At 39.4% G+C, this 24,988-nt stretch overlaps 1 protein-coding gene across 4 annotated transcripts; it reads right to left on the bottom strand.

Moving 5' to 3' along the window:
* Positions 1–3,261: 3,261 nt before the first annotated feature.
* On the bottom strand, positions 3,262–24,396 carry LOC135260835 (engulfment and cell motility protein 1-like). Of its 4 annotated transcripts, none has more exons than XM_064346460.1 (7): positions 24,160–24,396; positions 10,715–10,876; positions 10,220–10,332; positions 6,932–7,039; positions 6,104–6,186; positions 5,183–5,260; positions 3,262–4,094 (listed from the first exon to the last, which is right to left on the bottom strand). In XM_064346460.1, exons 2-7 carry the CDS (start codon positions 10,747–10,749, stop codon positions 3,894–3,896), a joined length of 618 nt encoding a protein of 205 aa, XP_064202530.1. In that variant the 5' UTR covers positions 10,750–10,876; positions 24,160–24,396; the 3' UTR covers positions 3,262–3,893. The 4 variants fall into 4 exon arrangements, with proteins under 4 accessions (XP_064202530.1, XP_064202551.1, XP_064202538.1 ...); XM_064346481.1 differs by having other exon boundaries at positions 6,104–6,183; XM_064346468.1 differs by lacking the exon at positions 24,160–24,396 and adding an exon at positions 12,020–12,221.
* Positions 24,397–24,988: the final 592 nt, after the last annotated feature.

Here is a 24,988-nt window from a genome sequence, read left to right as displayed (position 1 = left end):
CATCATCTGTTACAATTGTGGTCAGGCAGGGCATATGAAAGCAGAATGTCCAGCGAAGAAAGTTTCAGATGCCCATCTGTGCTTTGTACCAAGGTCTGCAGGCAGTGGAGTAGAGTGGTTACAGTGCCATGATGCCATCATCCCAGTCCAGATTAGGGGTAGAACTTGTGGATTCTGGTAGCAGTCAACCCCTGGTTAGGGAAGGATGCCTGGCTAATGTTAGTCTGCAGTGTGAGCGGGAAGTTTGTTTGCGTTGTCTTCATGGTGATGAGCAGGAGTATCCCACAGCAGAGCTTACCCGTACAATAGAAGGACAGGCTTACCTTCTGGAAGTGGGTGTTGTTAGGGAGGCTCCATATCCTGTTATTTTGGGGAGGGATGTGCTGGTTCTCATTGACCTGCTACAGAGAGACAGAGCAGCTGAGGCAGAGGCAATGGTAGTGACCAGGCATCTGATAATGTTTGGGATGTGTTGCCATTTGCTGAATTCCTACCACCTCCCTTGACTGTGAGACATGGTTACCTTACGACGCAAACAAACCTATGCTTATTTGAAACCAGGGGATAAATAAACAAAATGAGTGTATTTAAAACATGATGGAACCAGCAGTCATCCATCCTGCTCAGTTTATTTAAGGCATTGAATGGTGTGTTATAATTTTTCTTTCTTATAATATACGTTTAGACAATGTTCTAATTCTGACGGAAGAAAATGAGAAGAAATTAGAACAAATTTCTCTTATGAGATTTGTTCAAACTCAGTTTTTTAAAAAACATGACAGCCCAACTGATTCTAGAAAATAGAGCCCTTAATGTTGAATTGCCTGCCCGGTGTCAGCCAGGAGTGAATAGCTGCCCCTCTGAGTTGAGATTCACTGACGATTTCTCCTGCTATAAACTTCTACAGAAATATGAAATTAACCATTACATTACATTACATTACAGGCATTTAGCAGACGCTCTTATCCAGAGCGACTTACACAACTTTTACTTAGCACTTTACATTGTATCCATTTATACAGCTGGATATATACTGAAGCAATGCAGGTTAAGTACCTTGCTCAAGGGTACAACGGCAGTGTCCTTACCCGGGATTCGAATCTGCGACCTTTCGGTTACAAGCGCAGTTCCTTACCCACTGTGCCACACTCCGTCCTAACCATATTTGCTGAGTTACAGATGGGAGACTCCGATGTGGGGTAAAATATATTTGCTGTCCATAAAATGTTTGCACAGGTGGTAGGTTTTGCCTGATTCTCACCTCAGTACTGTACCCTCTCTCACAAAACCCTCTGTTTGAGGTTTATGAAAGCAGTCATGTAAAGCAGCCCCTACCTGGAACAAGTGAGAACATCTCTTCAGGCAGTCAGACTCTAATCTGATCTGATTAATGTTGAGACAATGGAGGCACCAGACTGTCCCTTTCCCTTGACTGTGATTTCACAGAGGAGTTATTTAAAGCTAATTTCCTTCAGTGAGACTGGGTTTGTCGGCTCACCAGAAGGGATTTATTTAAATGTTCTTCTTTCTTTGGCTTGAAATGCAATTGTATTTCCTGTATTTTCGTTCTTCCATCTCATTTATTACATTTTGTGTGTTTTCCCAAGTGAGCAGTTAATATATTCAAGACTCCTATTGTTTTTGTGTTTGCTGAAATACCCATAATTCTTGGATTTTGATATTTAAAAGGAATTGCCTAAAGTCACACTTGAAAGAAGTATTAGCCTTTGTCAGCTCAAAAATGAATTAAACTACAGACAGAAACTGAAATGAAGGCACTGCTCCACTCCATGTGTTTGTCTTCACTTGACATTTGTGTTTTCAGAAAAGAAAAACTAATACAGTGGTTGTTGAAAACTAGCGTGTCATATTTGAATAGGAGTTTCTGAAAAATCAAAAATTCATTTGGACTGTTAAGAATTTGGAGGTCAGGAAGAGTTCTAGTTTTATAGCATATTTTTGGGTCAAAACTATAGTTCGTACAAATGTCGGTGAAGTAAAAATCACAGGGCTACATTCATCCTAAAAAACACAAACAGAAAACTAGTGGATACATGTATTCATTATGGTAGATCATACGATTATTAAAGTGGTTCTGGAGGAAGTGTAAGTAGAAAACATGGATGATAATAGCTGCGAATAAAATATATTCCATTCTATAAAATTACGTGAATAAAATCCAAATATTCTGGCCTCATTTAGCCAGACAACTGCAAATTTCACTCCCACTCACTGACATTGTGTGTCATATTTACAATACAGGAGACAAACAAACTTATCAAATAACACACAATAGAATTACAACAATTATTATATTTTGCTTATGACCATCTACTTTCTTCTTTATTGTTCTGCTTATAGGTTTAAACTTATAAGTATTTTTCATGTTCTGTAGACCCAATTTGCCTTTGATACATATCTGAATTCTGAAATGCTGAGGCAATTCACCAAAATCAGTATGTTCTCTGGTACAATTACCATGCCCACAATGCATTCAATGTTGCTCACTGACGGTATAACAAAACTGAATACTATCTCTCACAAAAGCTTGTCACAATGGTCTTACACCCCTGCAAGGCACCACTGCTATATTGATTACCTCAAAGGTATCCACCAATCACATCACAGCAGAACTTTTCCAACAGCTTTTTGGATTAATGAAGATTGCTTCTCAGAACCCAGAAAGCAGAGTTGACAAAGTGTTACCAGCTAGTGGGAGGCACCCCACCTGAAGCAATAGATTGTAAGGTGGGTAACCTATCAGCTGCATGGGCATGCTCACCAGTAAGTACTGCAACATGAACAGTAATGCTCCTGTTCATAAGGCTGTGCTGCTTGTTTCATGTGAAGCACTGCTTGTGTTCTTCTGCCAGGTTTTAACTGACAAGTTGCAGTGGTTGTGGAATATGAGCGATGCACATAGAAAGCGCAGAGGAAGTTTGGTCAGGAAACTCTTGCTGCCCCAACCAATAGTCTAACACGTTTCCATAATCAACCAATCATGTACAGACAACACATTTTCTCATACCCATTCAATGTGCACCAAACCATTGGAGTGTCTTTTTAAACCAACAGTCTGATTTCTCCGGTGCCGCACTGCTTTGCATGCTTCACTTGCTACTACACAGAACCGTGCTCCACCACCCCAACTGCCACCTGTTTGAATCTGCTTCTAGGTACGTGAGTTGTGCTGACTGAATTTAATATAACACACACACATGCACACACATAGATCAATGAATGAGTTATAATACCGTCAAATCAGTAAAAACAGAAGTTGTGAACCACATTTATTATTCCACTCCAAGATGCAGTTTTTATGTCTGTATGAATGATGAAACCTGCGTATACCGCAGGATTGTGTTCTATCACAAAAAGACCCAAGTATGTTTTTAAACTAATTCAACAAGTAAATTCCTATGCAGATAATTTGAGTGTAGTTCAGACAGCAGGTAACACAGGCATTTGAGGGATTTGAAAAATTGATGAAAAAACACACACACACACACACACTCTCTCGCTTTCTCTCGGTCTCTCTTTCTCTCACACACACCCACTCATACACACACACATAGACTAGGGCACACAGACTTAAAAACACATGAATACAAATGCACACCTCACTTATTAGAGTAGAAACATTTGCTTCATCGGAGCTGACCTTGCTAAACCTCAGTTAGAGATACAGGACACAACATTATAATATGACACAATGTGATCAAGGCCTCACAGGCAAAATGTTTAAGTGCTGATACATCAAATCACACCTTTAAAAAAGTCATGTTTAGAAAGTATAATAAAGACAAATATTATTGATCCAGTTTTGTTGATTTGTTGGTTTGTTTTAAATATTTAATCCAGTCGGGGAAAAAAAAAAAATCTCTGGTTGGAGGTCAGTTGCAGTCATAAACAAAGTCATAGCTGCTTGGTTCTTTTGGAATTGGGGGCGGAGCCTCTGGGATCTGGATGTTCTCCAGGTCCAAGAGGCGGAGCTTCATTTCCATGCTGAGCAAAGTGTCCAGGTCTGACTTGGTGAGGTCACTGGTCATCTCCTTCCCAAGAAGGGCATTGAGCCCATCCATCCACACACAGTACTGGAACACAAATTGACATGGTGAAATGTCCTCATTCTACTACAGAAATAATTGTAGCTCTAACAACTGATAAAAATAAATTATAAAACACCTACACAACTTCTGAGTGAATATTAAAATCCAGGATGTTTTTTTAATTACATTATTCATTTGGGAGAAGCTTTTGTGCAAAGTAACTTAGGAGTCCATTACGGAAAACCGGCATAAACAGATATAAGTATATTTACAAGCACCAGCATTGAATTACATTACATTTACATGAAGAGAGATGGTAATGCCAAATATATGGGAAAAAGATTATAGAAATCAACCACAACATGAGTGAATTAATTTAGATATTAATTGAACAAATACTTGACAGAATGTCGTTAATATTAATTAATACTATATTAAAACAGAGAGAATGTAAAAAAAAGTGTGATACCATTGTAGCTACAAAATACACTTGAATTTAAGCAGTGCCATAATTGGGAGTAGTCAAAGATGTTATGAACTTGTCTATTAGGGGTCTATACTGTGTTCATTGTTCTTCAAAATGAACACTTCCTCTGGAGCTTATTTTCAAATATATATTTTTGGCTGGACTGCAACAGCAGGGCCAGCCCTACAAACGTGAATGTCTGTGACCGACTGACTGACTGACTGAGTGATAAAGTTACACTGCGCATGTCTGTGACCGACTGACTGACTGAGTGAGTGATAAAGTTACACCGCACATGTCTGTGACGTCGGCCGGTTCGGTCCAGCCATATACTAGGTCTTAACCTGGTCTTGTTTTTTCCAGACCAAAGATGAGCCATTAGGCACCTTTAAGACTTAAGATTCTTTTTAAAATTCTTATTAAAGAGTATCTAATTGATGGATTCAAATCTGATAATTAATTTTTTAATCTCTTTTGACCCTGGAGTTGAAGGTGGCAGATTATATTCTCAGGTTGCATACCACTAAGTCTTTCAACAACAATCCCCTACCAAAATTTCTCTGATAAAAATCGAACAAATGGATGACAGAATGTGCATTGTCTGTAAGCTATGTTGCTTTGGGTAGAGATGTCTGCTGAGAAACTAAATAATCCATGTGATTCTTACCTCATGCTTGTCAGGAGCAATGAAGTTCAAATATTCGTCTGACTCATACAGAAGAGAGAAGGCCAGTTCCAACAACTCCTGCAATGAGACAATGCTTGAATCACTAAAATTAAAACCCACTCACCCCTACTAATTTCTCCCAGTAACTCCTAGACCAGGATAGCTGCAGACACAGCCATGGGGACACAATGGGGAAGCAGGTGCCCTTTGCCAGGATGATTTATTGTACATAGTTAATGTTTTTACACAATATCATAGATACAGCTGAAAATATTCCAAATAAACACATCAGCCCCAAAATGTTAGCCACTTAAGAGAGTCTTGCACTTGACAACAGGAGATTCTCCTCCTCTAGGTTTACATATTATTTAAGAAGCTCTTATATGGTCTATCTAACATTACCAACATGTTGCATTTATGCAGCTCTGAGAGATGTGCACTGACATTATTCAGGCTAAGTAGTTTAAGGATACTGCGACAATGGCCACCTGAGAACAGGATTTTTAACTGTCTGGTTATAAACACAACTCCAAAACCGTAAGTTTCCAGGGCATTGCATCATGAGATTACGTAGTTCCCATACTTCAGTGATTCTACTCATTGGTTGTTCCTTTAATGAACAGTATTATTGCATAGCAAACAGAAGGGCAAAATTTGCTTTATTTGTATTTTTTCCGTTAATTATTGGCACAATAAAAATCTGCACTACGCTGTATGTCCAAGTTGTCTCCAGCATGAAAGAAATGAGGTTGGTGACTATTGTGCCAATTTCTTTAGACAGAATTTTCTGAGATGGAAATCATTTTGGCAGATAGAAGAATGGAAATCGTGTGTTTAGGCCAGCGAGATCCACCGAGCAAGGGAGACATGTGACTTTGCCAAGCGCCCACGCAAACACAGGCAGAACATCTCTCATCTCACCTTATTCTGCTTGAGGGCCCCTTTCTCCTTCATGTGAGGGCAGTCCTTTCCAGTCACAACCGCTTTGATATCAGCCACTGCTACTGTGGTAGAGGGAGGAGAGAGAAAGTAAAGGCACGATAGGAGAGAAAGAAAAGAGGTGACTTGGCAGCCCAACAGTAGCCTAGCATGTAGCCTATCCTGAGGCACTGGAACACTAGTAGCACATGTCATTCCTTGGATGTCTGTGTCCTGGATGTCTTCTTTCCATAAACTGTGGTGTCGATGTGTGCGTTAATGTATGAAAATGCTCCCATTCTGGCATTTTTACATTGAAACATTGTTCCAGGAAGGTAAATGGATTTTGATGAAGCAGAATTATTAATTATATTCTCTAACTGCTAAGCAGATGCCATTATCAGGAGAACCTACTCTAGTTTTATAACATGAACAATGTACAGCTGGAAATTTAATTGAGGTCATTCAGCTTACCAACCCTGCGCAAGACAATTGAAAACACCTGGTTGAAAAACCTTTAACCCTCTGGTAACAATTCACTAACCATTGCATCACAGTAGAGTGGTTAGTAAAAAGGGGTGTATTGATGGAAGAGCAGGACTTTTTGAACCCCAAAAATATGTGGAGTTGCCAGCCATCATTAATGACACAAATTAAAATCAACAATACTGTTTTATCAGTGACTGACAGCACATGGTAGCTCCACCTCCACATGGTTCATACATTGTCCTTAATAAACAGGCAGTCTGTTTTTATACAACCAATGATGCAGTTTTGCCTGAAAGGCACAATGCCGAGAGGGACAAGTCTTCCTGAAATTGTGGTACTTACACTTCTCCTGCAGGGAATCATGGGGCACCTCCCCCCGGGGGTTCTCTTCCAGATCCCCGTAATGCAGGACCTTGTGATTTGGTGACAGACGACAGTACCAGAACTTATCTGCGCATACAGACACACAGAAATAACTAATCAGGAAGTCTGGCTGACCTCACAGAATTAGGATTATTAGGTAATTTTACATCTCTGCAATTTTGAATCAAACTTTTCAGTCAGACTGGAGAAGACGAAGGCTTAGATTTGCATGTCTGTGAATGTGCTCCTTTACAAAATCAGGTGACGGAAAATCAGGTGCGCTGGTGCCGAAAAACCAAGAGCTGGAAAAGCTATCACCTTGACAACACACCCCAATCCACGTTGTGCCTCGAAAGTCTGCGGTTTATCATCACATCTGTCAAATTCAGTAATATCCAGGTCAGCCATCTGGTATGCCACATCTCATATGATACATCTAAACCCCGAAAACGATTTGAGGATGGATTAAAAACTAATATCCAATACAAACACCCGCGGAGGGAGAAATGTGGTATTTTTGATCCTGTACCTACTTCCCCCTGAGGGATGATTGAAAAAATGCCAAACCATCACCAGCTACCGCGTGAATGTAGGCTGCTAAACTTGAAATAAAAGGATGATAAAACTGGCCTCTAAACTAAATATTTTTTGTTTTGATTGTTTTGTTTTACTAGTGCATTTTTTCCATTTCTTTTTTTTTTTTAACTTATGAAATAGTGCAGCACATACAGTAATTTGCATGAAATCTTCTGAGTAACACATATTGAAAAGCCCTCTATATAAACTAATCCACAGGATTAAAATCGATGCACAGCATCTGTGCAGTTATAACCCGCCAAAAAACAAGCCCTTTGTTTAGAAAGACCACCCATCCACCCCTACCCTGCTGTTTCCCTTTTTGACCGATTAAATTATTTATATGAACCATTTTGTTGATATACTACATATTCAATCATAGAAAAATGACAAAGAAAGTGGGTTGTATGAATGAATGAAGAGACAGGATGTTGGTGTTCACTTTATCTTGATCTCTCTGTGAAAATTAAACTGCTTGTGTGGAGTGCAGAAAGGTTGCAGTGGCAATGCATCTACCTAGCACAAAATACAGTAAAAATGACTAAAAGTGGCTGAAAGATTATTCTTATTCAATTCAGAAAGCTTCTGAAGCAAGCAAGCGAATCAAAAAACAGGATCAGTACAATTACCCATTTTATAGTTACATTTAACCCATGTTTCAAACTCCCCAGACTTCCACCGTGTCCTCGTCAGAATGGCCAGCATCTATATGGAATCTGGTATATATGATCTGATAGGCGGAGTCACCTTGTCACACTCTCAGGCACGATAATTGGCCCGAGAGACACTTATGAACACACAAAATTTGTGGGTTAAAGTTAGGTGTATTTAAAAAATATTAAGATATGTTATGGAAGTCAATCCAATATAGATCCCCTGTAGTCAGACAATTCTATACTCTTTAAAAACAGAAGATAGAATACTGGCGAAAACTGAACAATGACCACAAAGCCAGTTGCAGTTTGCCATAGGTAACAGTATCAGCAAATATATGATGTAGTGAAAACATACTCCGTTGCATTCATACACAAATTAATTCAGTCACTATATTAGCTCACAGCAAATAAGACTGTTGGGGAGCCTACATTACTGAGACTGCCAGGGAAATACATATTTCACAAAGAGAACAGAAAGGTCATGTGACTTGTTTTGTTACCAAACTAAGAATTCTGGGAGTCACACAGAGTATTGCTTAAGGCATGTGATGTAAACGGTCATATGGATGATAAAGGTGGACAGATGTGAGCTTAGAACTGATACTGCAGCAGGCACACATAATCTAACTGAAAGGCCTGAAGAAATGCAGGGAAAAGTTTTGTTTAGCTAGCGGCAACAAGCACACATTCAGCTCCTACAATGCTAATTTAATGATACTTATGAGGTACAACCAAATCCCTTGGCTTCATTCTCTCATTGAAGCATCCTTGATGCCTTTAATTCCAAATATCACCACTGTGGAAAAAAAATCTGACACAATGAAACTACCACCTCACAGCACACAATGATTACACATGTATAAACAAGTCCAGAACAAAGACAGAGGGACACCAGCTAATGAACCCCACTGAGAGTTGGAGGGCTGAGATGTCTGAGATTCCTGGGTAATTTAATCTTCTTCCAACTGAGAAAAGAGCTCATTTAGCCAGGCAGGCAGATAACATTTCCCCTTGAGCTTTAAAACACATTATTCAACCTCTGTCAGTAAGCATGAAAAGGACTATTAGGCTGAAAGATCACAAACCTATCTGAAGTAAAAAAATAATAAACAAAGCTGTTGTTTAAGGGTAATAAGTTCTTAATTTTTTTCACAAACAGCACTTAAAAAGATATTCAAGTAAGTGCAAGGCTACACTGGTTTGTGAGTGAAACCACTGAACTCGTTGTGGTCAGTCCCCTGGTTGAAATTAGTGTATGGCAAAGAATTGGGGTTTTCTTTAGTGTCCAGGTCAAATTCTCAATCCATCCATCCATCCATCCATCCATCCATTATATATACCTGCTTATCTTGGGCAGGTTCACATGGAGCCTTTGGACTGTGGGGGGAAACCCATGCAGACACAGGGAGAACATGAACATATGGAGAAACTCCACACAGGAAGGCCTAGATTTGAACCCAGGGCCTTCTTACTGTGAGGCGACAGTGGAACCCACTGCACCACCATGCCACCAAATTCTCAATCTGGGCCTCAATCTGTTCATACTATTATCCTGGGGGATTCCCTTTCAGCTCAGCCTCCAAACCCTCTTACAGTACTGCACTTTGGAGTCCTTGAGAATGATGAAAGGATGACATTGTGACACTAATAACCATCTCAATCATTGCTAAGATGACTGTGATTCAGTCATACATGTATCACCTGTGTGTATTTTCATCAAATTGAATCTTGCCTTTATTATGACTCCGATACATCATGGGTGAGTACATTAAATTTAGGGATATGGTATTTACATATAATAGGATATTGTTTTTAGAAGTCGCTAACAGCATGTAGCAGGCGCTTCATGTGTATGAATATGAAAGGGCCATAGATTGCTGCCACCAGTGAACACAGTGTTTGCAGTGTGTGTGCAGAACCAGGCTCCATGCAGACAGGCGATGTGGGATGTCTAGTGGGACGTGTCTCATTTTGTGTGTGGCCACCCCCCTCCCCCCTTTGGATGTGGATGTGTCCCCAGTACGTTAGTGCCTACCTTGCCTCCTCCTGGTGCTGATCTTGCGGAAGCACGTTCCTTCATACAGGCGGTTCAGCCTCTGCTGTTTGATCAGCTCCACAATCTCAGGCTGGATCTTCTCCCGCAGCTCCCTGTGGAGGGCCAGTAAGAGCTCAGAGGAGACAGAAAGACAAAGCGCTCCCTGGACTGTGCTGTAAATGTGGATAATGTGAATATAATGTGTATGTAGGTTGAAAAAGCTTCTCTCCCAACTTTGGGATATCGTATTAGGTGGTATTGTTAGTGCCCCCTCTCCGAATAAGAATCCAAAAGAAAATTTCCTGTTTGTTGTCCCCCACAAAATTAAAATCAGATCTACGTCCTTGATCACAGTCCAAACTTAATTTATGTTTTGTTGACAACAACAGACCAAACAGTTTTGGATAAACCAATGCCCAAAAGAGGAAGACGAGCAGAGATGACTGTAATCTCTGATCCCCATAAACAGCTCAGAAGTGACGTCCCTGTACTCACAGGATGGGACGAGACTGGAAGTCTTCCTGGTTCATCCTCTTTTAGAGTGGAACTTCAGGATCTCTGTGTAGCTCAGGCTCTGCAGGTAACTCCTAAACCGGTTTTGGGATTAGGCCAGGCACTCTGAGCTCACATGACCCGGTCTTTCAAGACCTGCAGCACCTGTCATCAAACAGAGATAAACCCAAATCAATGGCTGTCCGACACCGAGAACCTGGAACTGTCTGTAGTCAGACAGAGAAACCTGAACTGTCTGATGTGGTCAGTGACAAGGTCGCCTAAATCAACTGTTTTAAGATAGAGATGGCTCATTTAACTTATTCTGTAAGACATGATATCCAGATCTCTGGAACTCCACCACTCAACACAGGACAGCACTCCTGCAAGCAGGTAATTGACCATTACCATAGCCTAATGCATGGAGATGATATTGATTTACATCATGTCTAACATCTCAAAACATTTTCTTTGCCATTTCATTCTTTTATGCACACAAGCATGGAGAATCAAATGATCTAGAAAACACAAAATATATTATCCAAACTTAAACAGGATTTCTTTCTCTACTCTGGACCCCTGAGACAGTACAGCCAATATATCTATTTACTATTATTTTGTCTTGGAGATACGCTTATCCAGAGGAACCTACATAGAGAGAATTCTCCAAATTGTCAATTGTCAAGTATTACACAGAAGGATATTTGCTGAGGAACTGTACGCTACCTATACCATTATGCCATTTATGTACCTGTATATAATTCCAGGCAATATATTTCAGCGCTCACATTGTTTATTTTTTATAACTCACATTTTTTTCTTCCAAAGTATTGCAACATCTGGCAATGGTGACACATGATCGCATCCCAACCCTCATCCCCATGCACCTCGTCTGTCTGTTTCGCCATGTGCCACCCAATCACTCAAGCCCAAAGCTGCTCTCCTGCCTGCCTCTCTCTCCATCCCTTGGGAGTAGCTAAAAAGGCCGGCAGTCCCTGCATCTTGCACAGGAGAGAGAGAAACGAGAGGAATTTCAAAGGGTTTACCCCAGGGCCAGTATACAGTGCAGCTACATGTCTACCATGATGCACTTGTGTGGCAGCGCATTAATAAATTAAGCTGCCTGTGTGTGCTTTGCTATTTGCATCTGACACATTTTATATGATGCTTGACAGAAAAGTCTCATAGAAAATGACCTAGATTTCTCATAAACAACAAATTGTGACGTCACAAGCAGGAAGTCTGACGCAAATCCCAAATTTACAGGTTCATGACAACTTTTGTTGTGCCCTTGAGCAAGGTACTTACCTCAGTTGGTCCAGTAAATATCCAGCAGCATAAATGGACCAATATCATGTAATTTATTGCACAGCTCTCTGTCTCCCTCTATCATTTCTATACTACTCAGGACAGACAGCCAAGCTAGAAGTATGGGGTTAGGGCATTCTCTCGCTCTGTGTGGAAGGTGAGAGCGATAGGGAATTGAGATGGTTCCAGTGAGGTTAAATTGTGATCAGACCACACAATGTCAATCAGACAATGCCATGGCAAGAACAAAACACCATCACAGAGGACATGGCCACATCAACAAATTCCACCGCAACAAAAGATTTCCACACCCGGCCATGCGTTCAGCCACAAATAAATAGAACACGCAATGACAACACCGTCAAATACACAGAGAGAACGTTTATTCACAGTAAGAGCCAAGGCTTTATGATTAATTAACATGAGTCAACAAAATTAGATTATTGCTGTGAGTGTCAAGCAATTCAGCATAAATTGAACATCTGCTGTTTTGCATGGAGCTTTTTGTTTTTTTAATTTGATGTTGGAGATGCTATTTAATTAAAGACGTGAGTGACAGAAGGTTCTGCTTTTAGTTTAATCGCTAGTGAATCTAGATGGCTTTGCAATGAGTTAAAGCGGGTCACTGCTCACTACTAGGCCTCTAAAAATGCAATGGTTAATGCATTTTAAGACTCCTTTTTCCTTTTCACGTTATACACATGGCAAATGCAATCACAAAATAAAATTTAAGTAAAAGAAATTAGCTTCAAATGGATATTTCAAGGGAGGTTACTAAAGTAACTTTGACTAGTCTTTTAATCATAAACAACTAGTCAATCAATTGCTGTGTACTGTTTTTCCACTCTGTCCAGTTTTGACATATTCTCTACGCTATTCTGGGAAACCATCCATGAAGAATTAATGCTTCCACCTCTTCGCCAGCTACAAACATCACCTACATGTGTGGCTGCCTACAGCATGTTCATGTTGGATTAATTTGTCCTGACAAGCACTGCAATACTAATGAGTGCGGAGGTTTTGTGTGCACTTCCAAAAACAATAAATTCTTATTTACATGAGTTAAAGGGCTACGTTTGTAAGCACAAACCTCTGGCTTAAAACCAAAGTAGGATTCTGCAGTCGAGATTCATGTCCCTTCATTACACAATACAGGTATTGAATAAATACGTAAAAGAACATAAAAGCACTCGTTTCCCTGAGGATGTGTATACTTATAAAAATCTGTTTTTGGTCACAAGTGTCTACAAAATTCAAAATAGTGCATGTTAGTTACATATTATGCATTATAATGAAAAACATACTTGCATGAATGCGTGTTCTTACACCTGATGTGCTGTCTTCAAAGAAAACATGCATTTGAGATGTATTTTGTTCAACAGAAATGACAACGTTTCTGATTAACCAAAGTGAAGAGAGAAGGTAGATTTGAAAACCAACAGATATGTATAATAGGCAGTATGTGGAAGGTTGATGTCACAACATATCACATCAGAGGGAATTCAGAGGTGAATTCCTGGATTGTATTGTTTCCGTTGTCTAACTTGAATCCCACTGTGATTAAGTCACATATTTACACCCATTGTGGAAATGAGAGAATGGACAAAGGTACATGATTGCACAAAAAAATGACTCCGTTGATTACTGTAGGTATCTAATGATATTTCTAAATATTTTTGGTTTACTGGTTTAATCCTGAAGCGTACTGTTAAGTTTGCAAATCTGGGTACTACTAAGGGGGCTAGTAGCCAACTTCCCCACCCCAACATTTATTCTTGTTTTGACTTTAGTTTAGGTAAAAAATAATCTGTTCTTTAGGACTTATATGCAGACATGCTTGTAAATGTAATTAAAATCAAAGATGCGGAATGAAATTATACTATTATTTAGTGTCAATTTCTTATTGAGCGATGAGAATAAACCCTGTCATTAGCTGAACTGTGGATGCAAGTTTCAGTTTATTCCAGTGTGGTCTATAGAGATCATCTGACACAGCGATACACAAAGCCAGCCCTACACCAGTTTTGTTTAGGAGCAAAATGGGAGTAATTATGCCGTCTCCCAGGCATTGAGCTCCAGCTATTGTGGAAGTGATGAAAGAGTACAAAGAACGGGAAGCAGTTCCAAGGGTCTTTCTTTGTGTCTCTGAAAGCCCTGCATGATGTCACACGAGCATGCTGGAGCAGGGTCTGATGTGCACGTGCTAGAGAGGATGGTCACAGACAAGTATTTCCTCCCAACCACCCCCCATGATATGAAATTATTCAGCTCCTGTTTTTTTTCTATTTCTTGTTCTTTTTACAGGCAGGCCACCCCCCCATTTCTATTTTTTGTATTTCTGCTTTATTCAGACAGGAGGAAAGCAGGGAGGGTAACAGATAGAGATAGGATGATTGACAGGTCTGAATGTGGCATGGTGGGGGATTGGCATATGAGAGTCGGCTGCCGATAGACTACACCACACATCTCACCCTTCAGTTCCACATTTTGAGCATCAGTGTTATTTGTTGTTGCTTGTCTTCAGTACATAACTGACATTAAGGATGCCAACACAAATCACTTACAGAGGTTTTCTGTAAGTTGAGGTAACTAAGTATGGATAACTCACTATAGTCAGTATAGGGTGTGTCTATATATTACCTCAACTTGAACTTTATTATTGATCATTAGTACCCAAGTCTTCACCCTCTTAACAGGTGTACTCAAATTCTGGTTTCATTTTTCTGTGAACTGCTGTTCCATCTTTCTGTGAACTTCTGTTCCCTTTCTCCTGTTCTTTGTTATATAAATAGAACAATCAAGAAACATTATTCTCTCATTGGTAAAGTTGTCTCTTCTCAAAACATAGGAGAACTCCCATATAATAGAAATTAAATGATACTTCCTGACAAGTCTAAAACTGGAATATTTCAGAGCAAATGTGAACATATCAAAACCAGGGCACACAAAAACCTCCAGGCTATCAGACTTTAGACATGTCTTATTTGCAAGACAAAATGCAAAAACACGTACAGTATTTGTCAGATGAGAGAAGAGATAAAACTCACATTTCTCTCTCACATGATACAAAAGAAATTCCAAATGTATTTCCCCTCAGTACCTTTGCAGCATAAAATCGACATTTCATTTCATACTCTGCACTTCACTGCCTATCAACAGAAGGCACCTCAAACTATGTTACCTAACATGAACCTTACCCTTGCACATACATACAATCTTGTAAGATTTTTGCAAATAAATATTAATGCATTTAGTATTCGTCTACGAAAGTGTACTTCAAAGAGATAGAGCGTTTAAAGGGGAATTCAATTTCTCATAGACCCTACCGTTTGCACTATAATGCTTAAGGAGCTGTGTAGATCATTCTTGCTCAAATACGATACTAATTTGACAACACAAATGTTAGGATTGATAATATTGCTATAGGGCTGAGCAAGTGCATGTCAGGCCATCTGAAATTCCATTTTCATGGTGTGGAAAGCACTAGCACAAGATATTGCTTATATAAAAGGGGTTAGTTCTAGAGATTAAATGGTGTATTGGTGGGATTTGTGAGATTATAATATACTGTATATAACTAGATAACTACTGACATACTGCTGCAGTCTGGGTCTCTGGACTCAAGATTAAACAAGGCGGTGAGCAAGGTCAGTAGTCTGACACTTCTCAAAGGAAACTTCTTGAGTACAGAATATTACAGAAATATACTGTATTGACTTCATTGCTTTAATGTGCTGATACAATTGGTCAGTCAAAACTGATAATTCGCTAGTGCACAGCAGTGAGGAAAAGCAAGTGTACCATAATGTAATTCCTGTGACGTGGCCCCTTTAGACTCATGTAAACATGTGCAGGCCCTTTTGACTTACGGTGAGTGATGTATTTGTCTGTTTGTGAGCACAAGTTACTGTTGGTGAAGGTAATGAGATCGCTCTTTACATACTTCCCATTGAAATTCCTTTTCAAGCTTTGATAACTAATAAAAGGGGGGCCAGGCGGCTCATATAGACACTGCTTGCATATGCAAATTACAGCAGCCTACATACTACTGACAAGCCTGACTTACAGCAGCCTATCAGCTGAGCACAGGTCAGAGTGCACAGCAAGGTCAAACCCAGTGGTTTTATTGTTTCTAAGGTAATTTTGTGCGTGTGATAATTAACCATTATGAACACGTCTCATTCATAGAAGCTCTCCAAAAGGACACCATTTGACTGAAATATATGGCTTAGTCAAAAATACAGAACAGGTAAATAAATAATATTTGTTTTGTGGGATTCCAGAGGGTATCACCCTTAATAGAATTTGCTTCTGGAAGTGGAATATGGCTGGGAAAAAAATATGCACAATATTCCAATTTGGAGACGTTTTGTGCCAAGTTTTGGGGACACTTGGGCCCACCTTTGGAAAAACACATCAAATTGTAGTGCTTTATTCAATCCACTCCATACTTTTATCCTGTGGAACGATTGGAAAAAGAAATCTGGTTTCTTCCAGTATCAGAAGTTCATGCAATCACAACAGAATAAAGAAAATACAAATGATTTTTCGATTTATTTATTGTTTTTCAGAATAAACATGTCCTGTATGTTTCCTAATTGATACTATAACATGCTTCAGAGGATTTGATAAGAAACGTTTGTTAGAAACGTGCTCTTTATTTCAAGCTTCAAACCATGTCTGTACTGTATGTAGTTTTGGAGATAATGGAGTTTGTTTAAGACAGAGTTTTAAGTGGTGTTTAAGAAATTTTAATACTGATCAAAGGTACTAAATTCAAAACCTCAAGAACCTGAGGAAACTATCTGTTAACAGGTTTCCAGAAGCTGTTACTAAATATGTGCTGTAAGGCCAGATCTTCTTATCCAGACCATACATTCATAGCCTGTGTTGGCTGCTAACAGACTGCTGCCACATTCTCACACTACACAAGTATCACACCTGCTATGTGTTAATTACCATGGAAGAAAAGGGGTGGGGAGGGGTGTCTGTGAATTTTGTTAAGATCAGCTGTTACTTTAATTGGGCATTAATGGACAAAGCTGATATCCCAGCTGCTATACACACGCTGTGTAAATTGTACCTGAATAATAAATGTCCACAAAATGAATGAATAACTGTACCACAGACTATGTTATGAACAAACTTGGTAAAAGGTTCAGTGTTAATTTATCTGAAACGGAGTTCATATAAGTCTAAAAGGAGCCACATTTACTCTGCTCTTTCAGAGTTGATTTAACACTGAACATTGGTAACTGATTATGGTAACTTAAGGCATGAATTCATGAAGGCATACATTCCAAACTTATGAAATAATACTATGTGTTATCAGTGATTCACCCATTTGTATCAATCATATAGTTTTTCTGTGGGAAACCATCTGTTCATGCAAGTTGATGATTGGTAGAGCATGATAACTCCACATATATTTAATGGGGATAAATGAGGCTCACTCTACTATCCTTAAACAGACTAAGCTGCCACTATTTCCCATACCTTTTCTCTTTTACTTAGCAATTACAAGCAAGATAGGAATATTGCAACAGCCCTGATGATTTTTTCCCCCCCATTTTCACCCCAATTTAGTCATTATAGCAATTCCCCATGTGTATCACACTCCTGGTCGAAGCCCTATCCTATCGGTCTGGGGAGGGTGTAGACTACCACATGCCTCCTCCGATACATGTGGAGTCGCAGCCGCTTCTTTTCACCTGACAGCGAGGAGTTTCACTGGGAGAGCGTAACGCGCGCGGAGGTTCACGCTATCTCCCCCAGATCCCCTCCCTGCTGAACAGGTGCCCCGACCAACCAGTAGGAGTCGCTAATGCAACGATCAGGACTCATACCCTCACCGGCTTCCCACCCGCGAACACTGCCAACTGTGTTCGTAGGAACGTCTGACCAAGCCGGAAGTGCCGCTCTCTGTGGTGGTAGGTGAGTGCTTATACCTCTACACTACCCAGACAGCCTAGCTCTGATGATATTAATGATGGATTACGAATTTCATATTTTTCTGAGGAATTCAATTTTTTTCAGCACGATAAATATTTTATTACTGGGCTTCAATGCTAACTCACTATAAGGGCCTTGTCCAGGCATGGCTCTGAGAACAGAAAGATCCTCCTCAGGTCTCTGCAGGGGCATTATGAGGTTGTGGTGATGGAAAGACTACTGTTGCTTCTACCTTTGAACAAACTGGGTTGTGTTTGTGAATGTATAGTTCTTTAAACAGACATTGAGGACCTAGTGAGCTTTATAAATCACTCTGATTGAGGTCTGTGGTAATAACATAATCTCAAAAACTTCATATCACATACAGTACAGCCTTTCTCTTGAAATGGTGCAGTATGTTTAAAGTTGTAACTGTATTTTAATTGCACAAAATTGGGGCTTTTGAGATAGATGATAACTCTTGTAAATCTCTTGTGTATTTTAACGACACTTCTAATACTGAGGCCTCACTGCATCAGGGTTCAGAAAAATGGCCCTCAAAGACATTGACAACATCACATTTGAATATCTGTAAGCTATAGCTTACAATTATATTCAGATATCTAATACGTTGGCTTACATGCAGGTGCTGTGTTTTTAGCACTGATGGATTGTCTGAGTCATTTTCTGTAGTGAGTTTGAATAGACATAGTCAGATGCATTTGAAAGATGTGCCAGCCAGTCAGAAAATGATAAAACCAAGAAGTCCCTCGGGAATTTCTTTTCCTTGCACCAGAAGCCAATGCTATTTTTAAAATGGCTGTACATTAAAAGCAAATATTTACTCTAAGGAGCAGTCTGGGCTTTGTGATTTTTGTACCACTGTGAAAAAAATATTCCCCAGGAACGAGGCTGTCTGCAAAGAGAACCATTTGACAGGGCTCACAAACAAGATGTAGGCGAGCTGCTGAATTCACCTGCCAGACAGCCTTTTATCACTGGAACAAACCCAGCACTTTTCACAAATCTCCAGTCTCACATAGAGAGCAACTACCATTCTTTGACATTCCCTAACATGGATTAATGTGCATGCATGTACATATGTATACACAAGATTAATTCCTGTCTTGAGGTTCAAGATCAATTTATTTATTTATAATAAACAAATAAAGGCTTATTTCTTTATTATGAATATATAAAATAGAAGAACATGCTGACCGCACACTGTTTTTAAAAAACTGTTTTGACTGATGATAAAAACATGGTATAACTGCATAGGCATTGGTAGTTCACCTGCACTTATTTCAATCAGGGGAACTGAATTTGATATAGCATGCATGCTATGTAGCTACATGTAGCCAATTTCACTAACAAGTTAACAAAGTTGCAAACAAAGACTCACTGATGATAAAACACTGAAAAATTCATAGTACTTCCATTGAATTATAAAAATTGGCACTAAATTAATATTTGCTAAACTTTCAATATATTATTTTTAACTCTATACCTCAGAAATATAACAGTGTAATATTGCATTACATTTTATTTGGCAGAAAATTTTATCCGAAGCGATGCACGTTGTTTTATTTGGAGGTTTAACACGTGGATGCAAACCTCGCGTGGCATAGCAGGGTACAGGTTTATGGGGCACTGGGACGCCTTTTGGGACAGAGGTGACCTGTAAAAGTGTGACAGGCTGCACCTGAACCAGAGGGGTACTGCTGCACTGTGCCAGCATATGCTTAGTGAAGCGCAGAATTATTTAAACAAGGGAATTGTGGGGCAGGGAGGTCAGAGAGTGAAAAGTGTTGGGAGGTGCAGACTGCCCAGATGGAAACGTTCAAGGCTTCCTATAACAGGGTGAGCACTAATGAAATCTTTTTAAAACAAAATATTAGTAAGGGTGGCATGGGACTGTGGGGGGTCAGGAAATGGGTGAGGATGTGTGGAAGTAATAATGTGAAATGTCTTTATATAAATACTAGAAGTATAAAAAATGTATCTTTGGAATTCGAGGCTGCTATGAATAATGGGGGCTATGATATTGCTGGGATTACAGAGACATGGCTTGGGGAGGAGGATGGAGGTAAATATCAATATAGAGGGATATTATTAACTCATTAGAAAGGATAGATCCAGTAGGAGATATGGGGGTGTAGCTCTCTATGTAACAGACATTTTTTATGTGCAGGAAATTCCAAAAATTGACTAGCTCATGCATATGAGGATATCTGGATTAAGCTCATAGGGGTACATGAAATGGGCCTTATGGTAAGCATGTGTTACCGGCCTCCAGCTTCAGATAGTATGAATTCAATGCGCTTTGGAAACATAAAACAAGCTTGTCAGGAAGGTGATACTATTATTATGGGTGACTTCAGTTACCTCGTTATTAATTGGGAATTGATGACAGGACAAGGAAAAAGTGAGGAAGAATTTCTAAATGACCTTTTTTGGCACAGTATGTCAGTCCGCCTAGAAGAGGGAAATCAATTCTGGATCTGGTGCTATGTAATAATCCTCACAGCATGTTGCATAGACTTAATCAAACCACTTGGGACTTGCGATCATTCTTCAGTTAGTTTCGATGTATTTTGTTGTAACTTCCTGACTGGAAGACTGTAAATGATGGGATAAGTTCAAAAGGGTTATTCTTGAGGCATAATGTAAATTTATTCTAAAGGTAAGGAAAAGTAAGTTGAAGAATCAGTCTCCCCAGTGGATGGACAAAGCCATACGGGTGAGTTTGAGAGAAAAAAAAATCTCTTATACTCTCCCTTACGTTATATGTTATACAGGTGTTGCATAAGTGCAGTATGATTAATATGACACTTCCAGCTAGGTAATCATTTCAGCAAGCCTTCATATTCATCTTATTCTTGGGCAGGATGTATTGTGACGTCAGGGGCAATAGGTTCTGATTTAAGAATGACAAATGTGAAATAAAGGTTTTCAATATACTTTGTATATTATATATATTTGTATATTATATATACTTTCCATTTGGTTCAGGGAGTGTACAATCCCCAGTGTAAAACTGGCTATCAGCTTTGAACTATCTCAGACAGATGAGCAATTCAATTCTATGTAATCAATTTCAATATAATATATTAATACTTTATAAATAGCAATCATTACAAAATCTTATGAAAATCCAACATATGAGCGATGTGCGTTTTGATTGACTTGATATTTTAATATGCTGCGGTTCTCATGACTGAACATGTTATTAATCTGCCTCATGGTCTTTTGTCCCAAACGCTGGCTGAAACTTAAGTTTTGTGTGAATTATGAATCGCTACAAGGGAAACTGCACCAACTCTGTCCTTTTATGTGTCAGGCAGAAAAAATCAACATCAATGAACATTGTTTATGCATATTTTAATAAATTCTGAGTCTCAAATAGATGAGAAAGACTAAACAGTTTTTTCTTGAAGTATACCAATCCATTATATTATCTAGCGTTCTCGAGATGGAAAATTCAAACTAGATATTGGTTTTGTTTTCATCCCTTATTTCATTCTGTAATATCAAAACATTTTCAAAAAATATATCTGTTTCCTTTTCTTCATTAACACTACCTATAGCATCAGCCAGAGAACAATACATTTCCAAACCCAGCATAAGGTGGGAGTTTATTTTCCATTTGGAAGTAAAAATAACCTTGTCTGGGCACAAAAGGCAATTCAAACAGAGAGAATAATATAGATGGGACATGCCTCTCTACCAGGGGTTAAACCTGCAGTGAATGAGCAGCGTTTGTCTTTGACTGAACCCCCAGTTGTGAAGGGAAACTGTCTAAAACACCTGCCCTTTTTTCAGCCTCAACTGCCACAGTGATGACATCACCACCACCGTCTATTCTACAGTCATGCAAATTCTCATTCAAATAAGATTTCCTGTTTGCATTCATTCATAGTAAGCTATCGTGTTGAATTAGTTTTTGCTTGCATTTTGTGTTAATACTTTCTTAAGTTATAAATGCCATTTGTATTTGATAATGATGTTCCAGCAATATGTGGAACTCTATGAGAAATTAAAATTTAAAAATCTGTGTGCATTTTCACTGATTCTGCTGAAATGTGCATGCATGTGAATGTTCAACTCTGACATGGTACATATACTGTAAGTCCAATAGGGAATATATGAGCTGATTTTACTGTGTAGATGGGACAATGGATATTTATGGGCATTTCATAAATATAGACAAATTCAACAAACCATATTTGATTTTAAGACAAATAAAACAACCAATTAAAAGACAAAAAATCATTTTATCCATGATTCCCCCCCCACCCCCTTGTCTGCCTGTATGAAGTATACGCAAGACTCCCTATGATGGGAGTGCCTGCTCTGGCCTGCAGCCCTACCTCATTTCTGGAGATTAATGTTCCTCCTCATCTGATCCCTGTGAACACCGCAGGGCAAGGCAATGAAAACAACTTCAACGGCTGGGTAGCTAATCCCCTAATGTGTCAGTCAGTAAGCATTTTCATCTAAAACTCATGTAAACAATCTTGTGTAAACAAGCATTCCATTTAGCCCATAATGTAATCTTATTAATCAAATAATTATGTTCCCGACACAGGACTGAGCATGTCCAATTCCCACCTTAATTTGGAATGGCCAACTGTCTGCAACCACAGCCACATTCATGCGCACACCCCACTGCTGATTTGAGAGAGTGTAGATGTCCAAAGGTTTTCCTCCGAAACACATAGAAACAATGCTGCTTCTTTTCACATTGCAGACTGCAGCTAAGCTCGCTAAAAGTGGAGTCAGAGGACGACCTTTCATATGTGGCTATTTCATAACATGCAATCCACGGGTGCCATAACAACCATTGGGTGTTGCTAGATGGCGATGAAACAAAGACCTCTGATCGACTGAACTCTCCCATGCCCTGGTCGTTGTAATTGCCAATTGCACATTGCCCGATGGAGCTGCTAGCATAGTCTGAATTTTATCCGAGACCATGGGGCTCATCCATGCACCACTGTGTGGTGCCTTAACCGAATGAGCCACCGAGCAGCCCCATTTTGTTATCCTAACTGAATGATGAATGCTTGTGGATGTTAAATATAGGGTTAAAAGTTGAGTGAGACTTCTTTCACACACAAGTCAGACTTGTGTCTGATTGGCCCTGGTACCTCATGTGACATCTCTGAGCCAGTAAAACTCAAGGGTTCCCCATGCACACACTTCTAATTTCTTTTACTGTAATTGCATCGTAGCTCACAGGCCACTCACAGAGATTGTATTGTGATCATTTTTAAAGTGGAAATTTACTGAGGCGATGGAGGGCACAGAGCACTTAGCCTCCAGGGATTGAAACCTGCATACTTTTGGTTACAAATCCAGTTCCCTAACCAAAGTCACGCTCTCCCATCACATGTGCAGTCATAATATAAAGCAAAAAGTCACTGGATTTAGGTGCATACTGTGTATGCTACTAAGTGTTTAGTAAATATTTCAGATCAATTCATTACCAGAACAATGTAAAATGGTTTTATAACATTTTGTAAGTTCACGGCATCCATTACATTAGGGTTTACTTCCTTGCTTGTTCATATTTACCACACAGTTTTAATATTCAAGGACATGTATCACAGGGTAATAACTAGACTGTAAAACCTGTATAACTGGTATGTTTTAGACAGTTCATGCAGGCTTTTTTTTAAAGCTCTCAAAGCAATCAATGATTGGAGATATAACTGGATTTTGTCTTTAAAAAAGTAGTTGATTATGATTTGATTTCATAGAAATGCAATTTGATCTTGTAAGTATATATAAATGGAAATATGAAGAAAGGCTAATTCTGTTGCTGCTATTTGTAGTAAAAGAGGTAAACACAATGTAATCATTACAAAGAAACAAGAAATCTATTTGGTCTTCAAGGACCACACAAAAGAATACAACATGCTGAAGAAAATTCCTGGTGGATAATAAAAATAATAATAATAATAATAATAATAATAATAATAATACTGACAGAATTAATGCATATTAGTATAGTGCACTTGACAGGGGTACCTTTAAGTTTCCCTTGAATCCACTTTAAAATGAAAACAAAGCATGCCTCTCTCTTATTTGTCTGTCCACACACTACTCTATCTAGGCAACAACAAAACCATACATCATTGTAAGAAAAAAACCCAATAAACAAGGTTCATAACACCTTTTTATAAAAGCAGAACCAAATTACTTACATGCCATTGTCACATCCATGCCTTTTCCCTTTTTGCTCAAGTAATCACATCCCTTAGGAGGTGAGCAGCTGACAGTGAAGGATGGTAATTTGGGAGGGTGAGCAGAGTGCAGAGGACAGCGAGCAGCAGATGGTCCGGGGAAGCGTTCTTTAATGGAAGCACCACTCCGTTAAGCCATATGCACCGAGCGTCTCACTCATCCCCCTCGCTGGAATATAATTCAAGCCCAAAGAATAAGCGTGCAGCTTTACTGATGTTTATATTAGTGTTCAAGTCTGATTGGGCAGCACCTCAGCTGCACTGGCCAATAGCGGCAGGAACAGCTGGTCACATGAGCTGCAGCTGTAGGAGACCGAAGGGAAGGGGGAAGGGGAGATGCTGAGGGGGGGTGATCAGAGGTTGTTAGGAGGCGAGCAGCTTGCTTAAACAGAGCAGCTGTGTCAGTGCCCCAGTACCTACGTTATATGTCTCATAGGTTGTATTTTTCAGTTGTTGTAGTCTTGACTATCATTGCATCTGTGACAAAGAAGCAGGATGGCCAAGCATCAAATCCACACCAAACTCTCCATCTTGTGCAGCCAGAGCTGGGGGTGCTGCGATTAGGATTCAGTAGCCATGGTAACCAGCTGAACGTGTCCTGTCAGCCAACAGATCTACCTTCCACACCTCCGTATCCGAGCTCCATTTCCTGTTTTACCATGAGCACTCTGTGGCCATAACCCTTAGTATTTACGCAACAAGACAAGGCGACCAAGACACAACCAAGAGGGGGAGGGAGACAGAAAAAAGAGAAATGTTCAGAATGCCATATTGTTTATTCACACAATGA

The sequence above is a fragment of the Anguilla rostrata genome, chromosome 1 (assembly GCF_018555375.3).
Source record: "Anguilla rostrata isolate EN2019 chromosome 1, ASM1855537v3, whole genome shotgun sequence".
Taxonomy (NCBI): domain Eukaryota; kingdom Metazoa; phylum Chordata; class Actinopteri; order Anguilliformes; family Anguillidae; genus Anguilla; species Anguilla rostrata.
The sequence above is the reverse complement of the archived record's forward strand: the minus strand, read 5'-3'. Positions and strand labels throughout refer to the sequence as shown.

Bases quoted from the DNA above. Each gene is read 5' to 3' on its own strand.
- LOC135260835 (XM_064346460.1), bottom strand. From the start codon at position 10,749: ATGAACCAGGAAGACTTCCAGTCTCGTCCCATCCT. The intron at 10,333-10,714 runs GTGAGTACAGGG...GGCCCTCCACAG, and splicing joins TTCCAGTCTCGTCCCATCCT to GGAGCTGCGGGAGAAGATCC. The intron at 5,261-6,103 runs GTGAGATGAGAG...GTCTCATTGCAG, and splicing joins GGGCCCTCAAGCAGAATAAG to GAGTTGTTGGAACTGGCCTT.